Source organism: Achroia grisella, unplaced genomic scaffold (assembly GCF_030625045.1).
Source record: "Achroia grisella isolate CSIRO2021 unplaced genomic scaffold, CSIRO_AGI_Agris_v1 utg900, whole genome shotgun sequence".
Classification (NCBI taxonomy): Eukaryota; Metazoa; Arthropoda; class Insecta; order Lepidoptera; family Pyralidae; genus Achroia; species Achroia grisella.
In genome coordinates, this window is record NW_026713059.1 from 670,035 (window position 1) to 683,602 (window position 13,568).

The window sequence follows — 13,568 nt, forward strand, 5'->3', positions numbered from 1 at the left end:
TAATAATATATATATTCATTCATTCATAATTTAAGAGCGACGCTGTTGTCGGTGGAGCTCTTGCCAGATTCCACGATCTTCCATCATTGTCTTAAAAAAATGTAAATAGAACAGTTTATGATACGTTTAATATGCAAATTCCATATCTTAAGGTTTATGTGATGTGATAGAATAAAAAAAACTACTATCCACAAGTACTTAAGAAGTAAATTTGGAAACAGCTTGTTTGTGTTTCTACTTCATTTTATTACTAAACGTTTGATTAAATTTACAAATTTCCCAAGACATACATAGGTGGAATGGAATTAGTATTAACTCTACGGGTAGCTCCAAATTTAGTGAAAATATTTACCTACAGGCAGGTCGAGTATTACAGAGTAATACATACCTGAGAGGTTTGCACCCGCATCTATGAGATTTCCGGGTCGAGGACGTTCCCAGTTTTACCACAGTGTAAACAGAGGTAACAACATGCAGGTATGTCGTGCTAATTACAGTTTATAATATACAGAAAAACTTGGAATGGACAAAATTAAGAAAAAAATATATATTCCAACTTACTGTAATAATGTAGAGAAGGACATTGAACGAGAAAAGAAATATACGGACAATATCCATTTGCGTTAGTAGACAGAGTAACTTGAAATCTATGGTAGTGAAACTATTAGCTTTCATAAATTATCTTTCCTTTACAAAACATATTCGCATAATACCATTCGTAGATTCCTCAATATGTTTAAAATAACGAAGATGCTCTTTTTCCGTAAGATTACAGTGATTATCAGTTTGAATACCTACTCATTTTTTATGGCCCATATCTGTTTGCTGTTGGAAATCTTTCAAATTACATAATCGTTTCCTGTAGTATAATAATCATCGTAATCTATCGTCGAGTAGTGTTGGAAATATTATTATAATTTACTATTCTTTAACTACGTAAGAAATAAAATCCCATCAAAAACATAAATGTGAAATGATAGCCGAGTCTAATATTATGATATATGCCTTGATTGTTGACTTCTACGACAAAAGAGATGAGATCTAAATGGGTGCCAAGTTCAATGGTCTGTCCTGAAATGTATTTATAACAATATAAAATATCATTTCTTCTTATAACTTAGGATAATATACTGTAGCCTAAGTTCTAACTTGGCCAGTTCTCATATACCAATTATTACTTTCGATTGCTAGTTACTACTAATATTAAAATAGGAACCGACAAGTAACATGTTTAGAACTTGCGAAGGCTACAGTATATTTCGTATATGAAAACTAGCCAAGTTAGACCTTAGGCTACAGTATATTATCCTAAGTTATAAGAAGAAATGATATTTTATATTGTTATAAATACATTTCAGGACAGACCATTGAACTTGGCACCCATTTAGATCTCATTTCTTTTGTCGTAGAAGTCAACAATCAAGGCATATATCATAATATTAAACTCGGCTATCATTTCACATTTATGTTTTTGATGGGATATCATTACTTTTTGTACATAAATTATACTAGGTACATATTTATAACTAAATTAATACCAAATTATTTTTGATAAAATACTGTATTTTCGTATATTTACGGGGTATAATTGTCTTTTTTTTGTGTTATTTTCTATATTTTCTTGTAACTTTTAAATGTTCAAGTGCAATGCCAATTCAGTATCAGGAATTTTTGGGCAAATCGGGTCGGTATAACGTCCACAGATGATTGTACTCTACAATAGAGCTCTCGTGACTTGGATCTAAATTGTTAAGATGTACTCCATCTAAGGTTTTAACTCTGGAGAGTCCAACGTAAACCTGCCCTTTATTAAATATAGAGGAGCCTATGTTGAGACGAGGACTGCCAAAACTAAGGCCTTGTGATTTGTGGATAGTAATAGCATATGTTAAGCAAATACGGAATTGTTCTCTTTCAACATATACATTATTTAATATCTGAAACTTCGTATTGACACGTTATAGTTCGTAAAGACGATTATGTAACAAATTGACTGTTATCTATTGAATTCTCAAGAAAACAATTTGTTACCAATGAGTTCTCATTCTCGAGTTAACTATACATTCCTACTTATAACTATACTAAAATTGTTATTAATTTTTGGTTTAAATTATTGTCTATACCATACGTATTTACTAAAATAATGTAATAATAATATAACCACAAATATATAAGTATAATTTAAGAAAACTATGAATTTCGTAGCATAAATCGCAACCTTATAGGTTAGATATCGAGAAACAAAACATTGAGACATATGAGGGCGGCTGCCATTCGCTCGGACAGGTTCGCGTCAACGTTTTATCGCACCGCTCCCACACGGCGCCGCCGCGGCCTCCTATACCGAAATGCCTATTATTTAATAATTATTTATAAAAATAATGATTTTACACTATCGATGTGCGCTAAATATTGAAACAATAATTAATACCAAATCTCAGTTAATAACATAATAAATACGAAAACGACTATACTCCTAGTTATAAGTACGAGTATATTTTAGACAGAATCTAAATTATAGCAACTAGTGTTTACCGCTCAATGCAATATTTGAAGTTTGCTAGTTATCGACACTGATGTGAAGGGGTCAACGTAAATTGGTAATGATCGACGTTTTCATACAATATTACTTTCCGTCCAGTACAAGATGAGATATTTCGCCAGGGATCAATGTCAATTGGTGGCTATCGACGTTTTCATAGAATTTTAGTATTCGTCCAGTATAAGTTGAAATAGAATCAATTAAAGTGAAAAATTGTAGTAAAATGATAACAAACCATTTAACAGTTTCAGATATTTTCCTTTATATTCACCTAATTACCTATCTGCATGCCAAATTTGAACTTCCTAGGTCATCTGGAAGTGGGTTATAATTTTGATCTATAGTTGATCAGTGATAAAAATGACGATTTTTGGACATTAATATCTAAATAACCGTTTGCGATATGTTTATGAAATTTGGAACACATATTTATCTCGCAAGTCTCAATATATGAACCAAATTTGACAGGTTTGTGTGAAAGAGTTTTTGAGTTATGAGGGGGTCAAAAGTGGCTCCAAATGGTTCGTGTAAATATACACACGGTGCTGCTTGCCAGTTTACTTGAAACTCGGCTTGACACGCTACCGCGTGTCTAGATTTAATACAAACATACATATAGTTACAAACGAGCATTGTAATAATACTTAACTATGTCATTGTGAGTACAACGATTCTGCAAACCGCAATTATACTCGTAGATCTGTAGGGAATCCCAGACGGATGTTTGCAATTATTTCTTTCAATATTATATCAATGTTTTTTTATGAATTTTCCATATGAGTTCAATTGTAAATTATTTACATTACAATCTATATATTGTGTAAAATGAAAACATTGTCATTATCAAATTAATGATGAAAGATTATTTATATAGCACTTTCTACAAATAATAATATTAGTTAATACTATATAAATATCAGAACCGATTTATATATATCATGATTAACATAAATATAAAGTATATTATGAACCATGATGTACATACTATATACATTTTTTCACACTATTGTACTATAGTACAATCTGTGACTTCACTATTGCGCAACGTGTTGTTTACTATTTCCGTTGAAATTATAAAAAAAAATCTATTTTAATGCTTACTCATGTTATAATAATAACCTTTGTACAGATTTTTACACTAGTACTTTAATGTTTATGTGCATCTGTTAGTTAATTAATCCTTTTGCAATTATACAGACATACATTATTATATGTATATGGTATATGTGTTTATTTCGCTAGTACTTATCAAAAATAACGTAGAGACTGTTTGACGTTACATCACTGCAAGGAGATAATAAGGGAATTTAAGTTGATAATGCTGCTTTATTGAATTACAATTTATACATTGAGAATTATGCAACAGATTTTCTTGGTCATAATTTTCCATTATAAAATTGGTCATAATTTATTTACCAGGCTTAGGAACAGTTCTATCTATTGCCGTTACAACCATTTCGTCAACAAAAGTATTAATACTTAAAGTCACTGTTAGATTTCCAGTTGGATAAAATCTACTGGAGAATGTAACCTCACCATGCCCGCAGAACAACTCAATAGAACTAGCATCTACAAAAATATTCCAAAGCAATATATGAGTATATGCAGGTTTCCAAAAAGTGCGTCTAATGCCGTCCTCACCTCCACGGTCCAAAGTGACTAGACCTTTTTTATAATCGTAACTGATCGTCAACTTAGCTGAACCGTCATCTGACTCAATAAATAATTCCAAATCTAAATATGGTATTGCTCTTATAATAATTTCGGCAGACTTATCATGCAGTGGTATAACATCACTTCCGCGTGCACTCTTAGCTAAATAAATTAACTTTCCTCTTATAGCTGAAATCTCATTCACCGGTTTCTGAATTAAATTATTTTCTTGTGATAAATATAGCTGCCTCGGAATAGTCATTTGTCCAGCCCAGCCGTGAACACTTTCTGGATAATTTTGTTCCCACATACTGAACCACGCTACCAATATTCTACGATTATGCGAGTCTAATAATGTCTGTGTTGCGTAAAAATCATGACCATGATCAAGTTCTTTAAATTTGCTGATAGGGTTAAAGCGGTATGTTTCGTAATCAAAAGTTCCAACAATGTAACCTGTTTGGTATATATTTCTATATTTATCGCCTTCAGGTTTTATGCCTTGAGGAGAAAATAGTAAAACAAATAGTCCATCGATTTCGAAGAAGTCTGGACATTCCCACATGTATCCAAGAGTCCCGTCTGATTCTGCCAGAATTGAAACTTGATTCCAATGTTTTAAATCTTGAGATGAGTATAACAATACGCGTCCTAAAGTATTGTTGTTAAAAGAGTTTCCAAGCACCATGTAGTAAGTATTCTTGTGTTTCCAAACTTTAGGGTCGCGAATATTAGGCTGGTATTCAGTACCATTTATAACTGGATTGTCACTGTATTTCATAACATCAACTCCATTTGTACTCCAGGCTAAAGCTTGATACTGTTCATGATCAGGTTCTTCATTGGGACGGTTTATATTTCCTGTATATAATAAGTACATTGTATCATTTTCTATAATCGCACTTCCAGAAAACACTCCTGATTTGTCGTACCACTCATCTGGGTACATTGCTATTGGAAGATGTTCCCAGTGGAATAAATCTGGACTCCTTGCATGTCCCCAATGAGCTATTCCAGGTTCCATACTGCTATTTGGATTGAATTGATAAAAAAGATGATATTCATTATTAAAGTACGAGAATCCATTAGGATCGTTCATCCATCCATAGGGAGGTGCTAAATGGTATTTTGGATAAAACGTATCGTCCACTGCACTAGCACTGCTTTTATAAACATATAATGTAAATATTATGTACAGATATGTTATGAAGGTCATATTATTCACTAAATAATATCCGGAAAGTGCGCAAACAGAGGAGCCTCGTACGCCAATAACTTGCTTCCATATAGACAATGGCTTTTATAGCGTGAGGTATGCTATTTGGCAAGTCGATGTCGAAAAAAATATTTACATATAAGCGATTATGCTTTAGCGCATTGCTTTACTTTTTGATCACTGATACAGTCTCCACGCAAAACAAATAGATATTAGGTATGTTTTATCCATTGATATGCTTAATTTTATTAATTTGGGTGGTTTGTATTATTATGTACATTAGTAAGTATTTAAATAGGGGTATATAGATCGAGATCGAGATCGTTTATCAGTTTATCAATTTCTGAAAAATTACAAAATAAGAACTAGTCCTCCCGAATGACAACGGATAATTGCTTTCACGGGGATTACATGATGTAACATAATATTTTAATCATATTTTTTTCTTTCAGCGATGTTGACATGAAACCTTAACACACAAACGGACAAACACACTTCTGTCGGGTCGTCACGTCGTATTTACGATTTTATTATATATAATGATAATTATAAAGGTGACAGAGAGGTTGAATAGTAATCGTCTATCATGGTATGGACATATAATGCGTAATGCGTAATAAGGATAATATTTTAAGAAAGGTGTTACATATGAATGTCAATGGTTATAAGGGCAGAGGAAGGCCGAAAAAGAGATGGATGGACTGTGTGAAAGATGATATGGTAAGAAAGGAAGTAAATAACGTGATGACTGCGAACAGGGATGAATGGAAGCGAAAAACATATTACGCCGACCCCAAATAAATGGGATAAGGAAGAAGCAGATGAATGATAATTATAAAGATAGGTAGGTATACTACTTGCTTCCACTACATATGACCATAATAAAATAATTCCCTTTTGACACGTATAAGGTTCGTACATTATATTATTGTGTCATTCCTGAAGGTCTGAAGCCATTTATTATATTACTATAGACGTAATACATCGATTAAGATATTTACGAATACAATAACATTGTTGTAGTCAGTATTTAACATCACAATCTGCCCACGATTCTTTTCTTTTTCAAGTTTTACACATTTTGTTGGTGTTTACAGAAGTCTGTTTCTGGATATTCATAGATATAAATGAATATCTATTTTCTTAGTCACGCCATCATGCGTGAAACGCTGGACCGATTTCGCGAATTCTTTTTTTGTTGTTTTTGTTATTGTGAGAATAAGGTTCTTGCGAATGAAAAAAACAAAGTTGCACAGAATGCGAATTCAAGATTATTAGTTTAGACAGGACAACGTCAGGTTAATTAGTAAACTAATATTGTTGTGTTTTAATATAAATTCATTAAGTCATGCTACTTATATGATAAATCTCATGTTGATTAGTTAAGCCGTTAAATTATCTTATCTGTGATGGAAATATAGAAAATAAACTCACTTTCGTATTTACATTTTTTTTATATGAATTGGATTCGCCAACAAGCTGAAAAATTACTGAACAGACGGACATAACGTCGTCATGAATATAAATGAAAATACTATTGGCACAATAAAATTTGATTGACGGCCTCGGTGATCTAGCGGTTTAGCACACCGCTTTACTTCCGATGGTCGCGGGTTCGATACCTCGCACAGTACTAACATTTGTATACATGAGTATGATTGTTCGTAACGGTCTGGGTGTTTTCTATATATATTATGTATGTATTTACAAAAAAATATATATGTATTCATATCAGTTGTCTAGTACCTCTAACACATGCTCTGCTTACCGGGGGACTAAATAGTGCTGTGTTAATTGTACAGAGTTATTTATTTATTTATTTTGACGGCCGTAACACATGTCAAAAGTTGCAATTCTTGAGTATTACAGGGCAATTTCAATCTAACATAGGGTAGTCAATGCTTGAGTATTAGAGGGTAATTTCACATAGGGTAGTAATAAAAAGTATCGTAATTTATTTACCAGGCTTTGGTAGTTCCATTACTACATTCATATTGTTCAAAACATTTCTTATTTGCGGTAATTCAATTGCCTATTAAGTTTTATTTATGATTGTTCCGAACTAAGTTGAATTTCTTTTTAGTATATTTTTCTATTTCTCCTTCACAATGATATCTTATTTTCTTTGAAGGTGATATTTATTCTATTTTCATGGAATTCTTATAAAATAAATTAAGTTGAATTTATTTTAAGATATTCTTTTATTTCCCCTTCACAGTAATAACTTATTTTCTTTTAAGGTGAAATTAATGATGGTTCGATTTTGAAAGAATTCTTATTGAATAACATAAATTGACTTTATTTTAAGATTTTTTTCTCTTTCCCCTTCAGAATGATATCTTATTTTCCTTTTTCTCTTTTTTTTTATACCACGTATGTGGCAAACAAGCATACGGCCTTACGAAACCTTAATAAACCTTTTAAGGTGATATAAATTTATGATTATGTTTTGATGGAATTCTTATGTATTATATTCGGATATATTGCGGATAGTTCTGCCAATGGCAGATACAATCACTACCCATCGCGTGTATTCTCTTTTACTAATAAGCAGGACCTTCCCATTATACCTTAATTATTATAGGATTCATGAAATGTATGCGCTATTAATTTTGTTATAATGACACAATATTTCCGTGCATTTATGTATACTATAATGAATGTGTATAATAATGTATAATATAATTTACATGTCTCATAAAATTTTATATTGTAAGTATTGTTGTACTAATTTGTACAAACTATCCCCAGTAGTTTCGTACTATATAGTACTATATGAAATTTAAATTAACGATTCTGAAATGTTTCTATATACGGTATAATTTTCTGTCACCTAAACACATACGGGTCTAAAATATATAATACACAATTACGCTCTTTGACGTGGGAATCGGCTTTTATACATGAAATAATGTATAAATATAACGTGACAAAAAAAGAACGAGAAAGACCGTGCGGGCTGCCAGTTCATCTATTCCCGCGCTCTTTGTAACTGTGAGTGCTTTAGCGCCTTTTTGAAACAATTAATTATTTACCATTGCGGTAGGGAGGACATCTCACTATAGAGTTGATACATAATTATAGATTTATTGATAATTAAAAATCTTAAACGTGCCCTTGGAAAATAAATCTGTGGAATCCTAATCTTAATCTATACATAGAAATAAAATTGGGGTGTCTGTTTGTAATATTGAAATAACCGTTTTTTACTACATGCATATGAATATATATATACGGTACATACACCAAAATAACATTTTTTATAATTTTTGTCTGTCTGTCTGATGGTCTGTTTGTTCCGGGACTTTTTTGGCAGGTAGCTGATGTAATAAGGAATAACTTAGGCTACTTATAATATTTTTTTTTATTTAAAAAAAAAAAGTATAAAAAAATATTCCACGCGGACGAAGTCGCGGGAACTGCTAGTAATATTATAAACGCGAAAGTTTGTGAGTATGGATGTTTGTTACTCTTTCACGTGAAAACTATTGAACGGATTTTGATGAAACTACAGTAATATAGCTTATAAATATAATAATGCATAAGCTATATTACTGTAGTTTAATATATAGGCTATATTTTTTATTGAAATTTAACGCAAGTGAAACCGCGGGCACAGCTAGTAAAAAATAAAATTATAAAATACAGTGAAATGATTTGAAACATACCCTTTATCATGCACGAGATAGTGATCACAATAGTAATAACATGAACATACACGATTGCATGTGTTGGATCTCCCGCGCTAAATTGCACTCCCAATTGCGCGTGAAAGAATGTCGTGTAATGCAGCTAATGTGCTCTGCAAACGAAATATATATGAGTACATAATGTAGGTAGACAGTATAAAATATCGAATCGAAATAGCGTCGAATTGACTTCATTAATATATAACTTATTAAAAATGTATTTAATGAAACAAAACCGTTTATTTTATATCAGTGAGTGCTGCTTGTAGGGACCGGTCTGCTCTTATCACTACGACTGATTTAATCTTATTGTGTATTTATATTTGACCCTAATAAATTAGTGCTGGTTGGTAGTTTGTATTCACACATTTGGACTTGTAAATGTGAACTTACAAAGATTATTTAAAAGAGCAACACACAAGTTTCTTGCTATTTCTTCTTGTGATGAGACAGGTCTCCGGATGAGCGGTAGTTAAAAAAAATGTTTATGAATTCATATATTCAAAAGTGCTTAAATTAAGTTTATTTATTTTTTCCATTACCTAGGTTTATCAAAACCAGACTATAGGGTTAAAAATAGACTTAAATAATAATAATAATAAATCCATTTATTTATTGCCAATATCAGTATAGTTACACATTTATAATTTATACATATTTAATATGATTGGCAATAGGTACAAACTCAGCTATTGCTGGGCTGATGGGCGTCCAGCGCTGGTTTTCAGTTTGTACCTACGCAGGCGTACCTAATCACACGTGCTAGATAACCATACCACAACATAATGAAATAAAAATTTAACAAACTAATACATAAATAATAATAATATCCATACAGATACACACGTGACATGCATGCAATGCATGTGTATCTACGCAAAAAAAAACACATTTTATGTCGAGGTTTGTCGCCGCTATCCAAGCGCTGTCTCTGTCTATTTAATATAATTTTCCTTAAAGAATTTAGTTAATTTATAGTACATTACTTAGCAGCTAAATTCATACTGCCTTATCAGATCATTGTCTATATTATAAAATGTAAATACAGCATGAAGTTCGTTGGTACGAGTAAGGAAGGAGGTAATGAAAGAGAAGCGAATATTCGCATTTTAATTCTACGTATACAATTATTTTAATTATTTGCAACAAAAATTGAAGTTACTAAAAATATCCTATAGGAATATATGCTTTGGACTTTTTGTCTTTAAACATTTTCTATCGTTTTTATTTCTATGCGACGTCGTTCTAAAGAATCCAGCTGGCAGAATATGACAGATTTCTGCGTCCTGTTTAGTTAGAACAAGTATAGATAGAACCCTATTTTTAGATTTATTCTGATTTTATTGCTATGGGTTTGGGTCATCAGATAGCTATAGCTATATTGTAAGTCGTAAGGGTAAAGGTCGTTTATTTCCACATATATATATGTGTTTGTTATCTATACAACTATATTTGTGTATATGACATATAATAAACTAGCTGTACCCGCGACTTCGTCCGCGTAAATAATGAAAAAATATTTAACTCAATTAACACAATATAAGTCAAATAAATAAGTTTCATCGTTTTAGCTTCAAAAATGATAAAAAGTAAAAATAAATATTTAATCAATAGGCTAAAAAATAAATTTCAAGCTTCTAGCTTTAAACATGACGATACATCTATATAACCTTGGATCTACCCTTTCAATCCTCTTGCAACCCTTTTTCACATTAAAAAGTAACCTATGTCCTTTCTCAGGATCTAGTCTATCTATGTCTGTTTCAAATTTCAATTTAAATCGGTTCAGTATTTTTGGCGTGTAAGCGAGACAAACAGACAAAGTTACTTTCACATTTATAATATCAGTAAGGTATTTAATAAACTAACCCTAAAAAGACAAAGAAAAAAGTTTAATCATTCTAGCTTCCACAACCACACAAACAGCAAATTTCCACAATAACTTTCATTCCCTATTTTATTTTACTACCCCCCCTCCCCCTAAGAGTAAAAATTTTACAAACATTGAATGTCATATTTATTGATATTTAAACAACAGCCTAAAAATGAGTCTCAAACTTCTAGTTTTAAAAAATGACGATTCTTCCATACAGCGTACCATTGCAACCCCCTTACAATCCTTTTTTCATATTCAAAAGTACCCTATATTCTTTGTCCGGGTGTGTGTAACTGTGTACCAAATTTCATTTAAATTTTTATTTTGTTTTGGAGCGTAAGACTGACAGAAAGACAAACAGAGTTACTTTCACATTAGTGGGGTATTTAAAAATCTACCCCAAAAGAACCAATGAAAATAGTTTCATCGTTCTAGTTTCAAAAATTACGAATTTACATAATAACTATCATCCCCTATTTTATTTTACCCCCTTAAGGGTAATTTTTTTACAAACAATGAATGTCATATGTATTTATATTTAATCAACAGCCTCAAAAATAAGTTTCAAGCTTCTAGCTTCAAAAATGACGATTTTACATAAAAACTTGCATCCCCTATTTTATTTTACCCCCTTAAGGGTATTTTTTTTACAAACAATGAATGTCATATGTATTTATATTTAATCAACAGTCTCAACAATAAGATTCAAGCTTCTAGCTTCAAAAATGACGTGTTTACATAAAAACTTGCATCCCCTATTTTATTTTACCCCCTTAAGGGTAATTTTTTTACAAACAATGAATGTCATATGTATTTATATTTAATCATCACTCTCAACAATAAGATTCAAGCTTCTAGCTTCAAAAATGACGTGTTTACATAAAAACTTGCATCCCCTATTTTATTTTACCCCCTTAAGGGTATTTTTTTTACAAACAATGAATGTCATATGTATTTATATTTAATCAACAGTCTCAACAATAAGTTTAAGCTTCTAGCTTCAAAAATGACGAATTTACATAAAAACTTGCATCCCCTATTTTATTTTACCCCCTTAAGGGTAATTTTTTACAAACATTGAATGTCATTTTTATTTATATTTAATCAATAGCCTCAAAAATAAGTTTCAAGCTTCTAGCTTCAAAAATGACGATTCTTCCATACAATTTACCCGTTCTCAGGGTCTAGACTATCTGTATACCAAATTTCATTCAAATCGGTTCAGTAGTTTTGGCGTGAAAGCGAGACAGACAGACAGAGTTACTTTCACATATATAATATTAGTTTTTGTCACAGCACAAAAATATATTTTTATCGTTTCCGTACAAATAATAATTTTACAGTATTAATCTACAAACCAACATTTTGTTTCTTACAATCAACTAAATAATTTAAATAGTTCCATAATATATGGCACAATGAAAAGGTCATTTATTTTATAAAAAAGACAGTTAGTTTTTATTTTAGTGAAAAATAAGAAAATTCTATTTTGATACAACAACCATATATTTATTAATAGGTATTAATATAGGTATACTTTATTAATTTTGTGTTAATGCTTTTTAAATAAACACTCACACATTATTTCTGTATAACCTACAAAAATGGGTAAATAATTTAATTTCGGATAGTGCCACACCACAACATTCTTTAAAAAATGTAAATAATAAAATGTGAAGAAATTGTGATTGTTATTAAGTTTTTTTTTTTTTAAGTTTGTCAGAACAGGGAAACAACATTTGACATTTATTATTATTTAACATTGGACATTGACTTAAATTTTTGTAATTTATATTGTAAAACTTTAAGTTGGGCTAAACAGGACTTGTATCCAGAGCCGTAAAACAAATTAATAAAAAAAATCGCCAAATTTGTCTCGCAATCGGCCAATTTCAGGTTTAAAGAAAAAACACATACACACGATATACGATTTTATCATAAAAAAGAGTCAAAAAACAATATTTTCACTAAACGTCAACGTCATGTTTCCGGCAAGATCTTTCGTTTTACATTATGTTATCTGTGGTTTTGTTCTCTGTGATGGATACCTTATTGGCGCAAACGCACGCGATGTGTTGATTGGTTGTTAGCTAGTGAAATGAAAAGATGACGAATAAGGATTCAACCGCATAAAGATAACCTTGTATTTCCATTTTGAACCCCTTACAACCCTTTTTACGTATTAATAAGTAGCCTATGTCCTTCCTCTGCGTCTAGACTATCTGCGTACTAAATTTCATTTAAATCGGTTCAGTAGTTTTGGCGTGAAAGCGAGACAGACAGACAGACAGACAGACAGAGTTACTTTCGCATTTATAATATTAGTAAGGATAATAATAATCTCAGAACAATTCACACAGCGCCATCTAGACCCAAGTTAAGCTAGCTAAAGCTTCTGTTATGGGTACTAGATAACTGATACATATACATAGATATATTTTTTGTAAAAACATACATATTATTCATAGAAAACACGCAGACCGATATAATCAATCATACACATGAATACAAATGTTTGTTCTCGTACCGTACGAGGAATCAAACCCGCGACAATCGGTCGTAAAGCGGTGTGCTAGACCGCTAGACCACCTA

General features: G+C 31.3%; 1 protein-coding gene across 1 annotated transcript; it reads right to left on the minus strand.

Moving 5' to 3' along the window:
• Window positions 1–3,950: 3,950 nt before the first annotated feature.
• On the minus strand, window positions 3,951–6,715 carry LOC131853375 (sucrose-6-phosphate hydrolase-like). The gene is made up of 2 exons (XM_059204243.1): window positions 6,705–6,715; window positions 3,951–5,355 (listed from the first exon to the last, which is right to left on the minus strand). Exon 2 carries the CDS (start codon window positions 5,292–5,294, stop codon window positions 3,951–3,953), a length of 1,344 nt encoding a protein of 447 aa, XP_059060226.1. The 5' UTR covers window positions 5,295–5,355; window positions 6,705–6,715.
• Window positions 6,716–13,568: the final 6,853 nt, after the last annotated feature.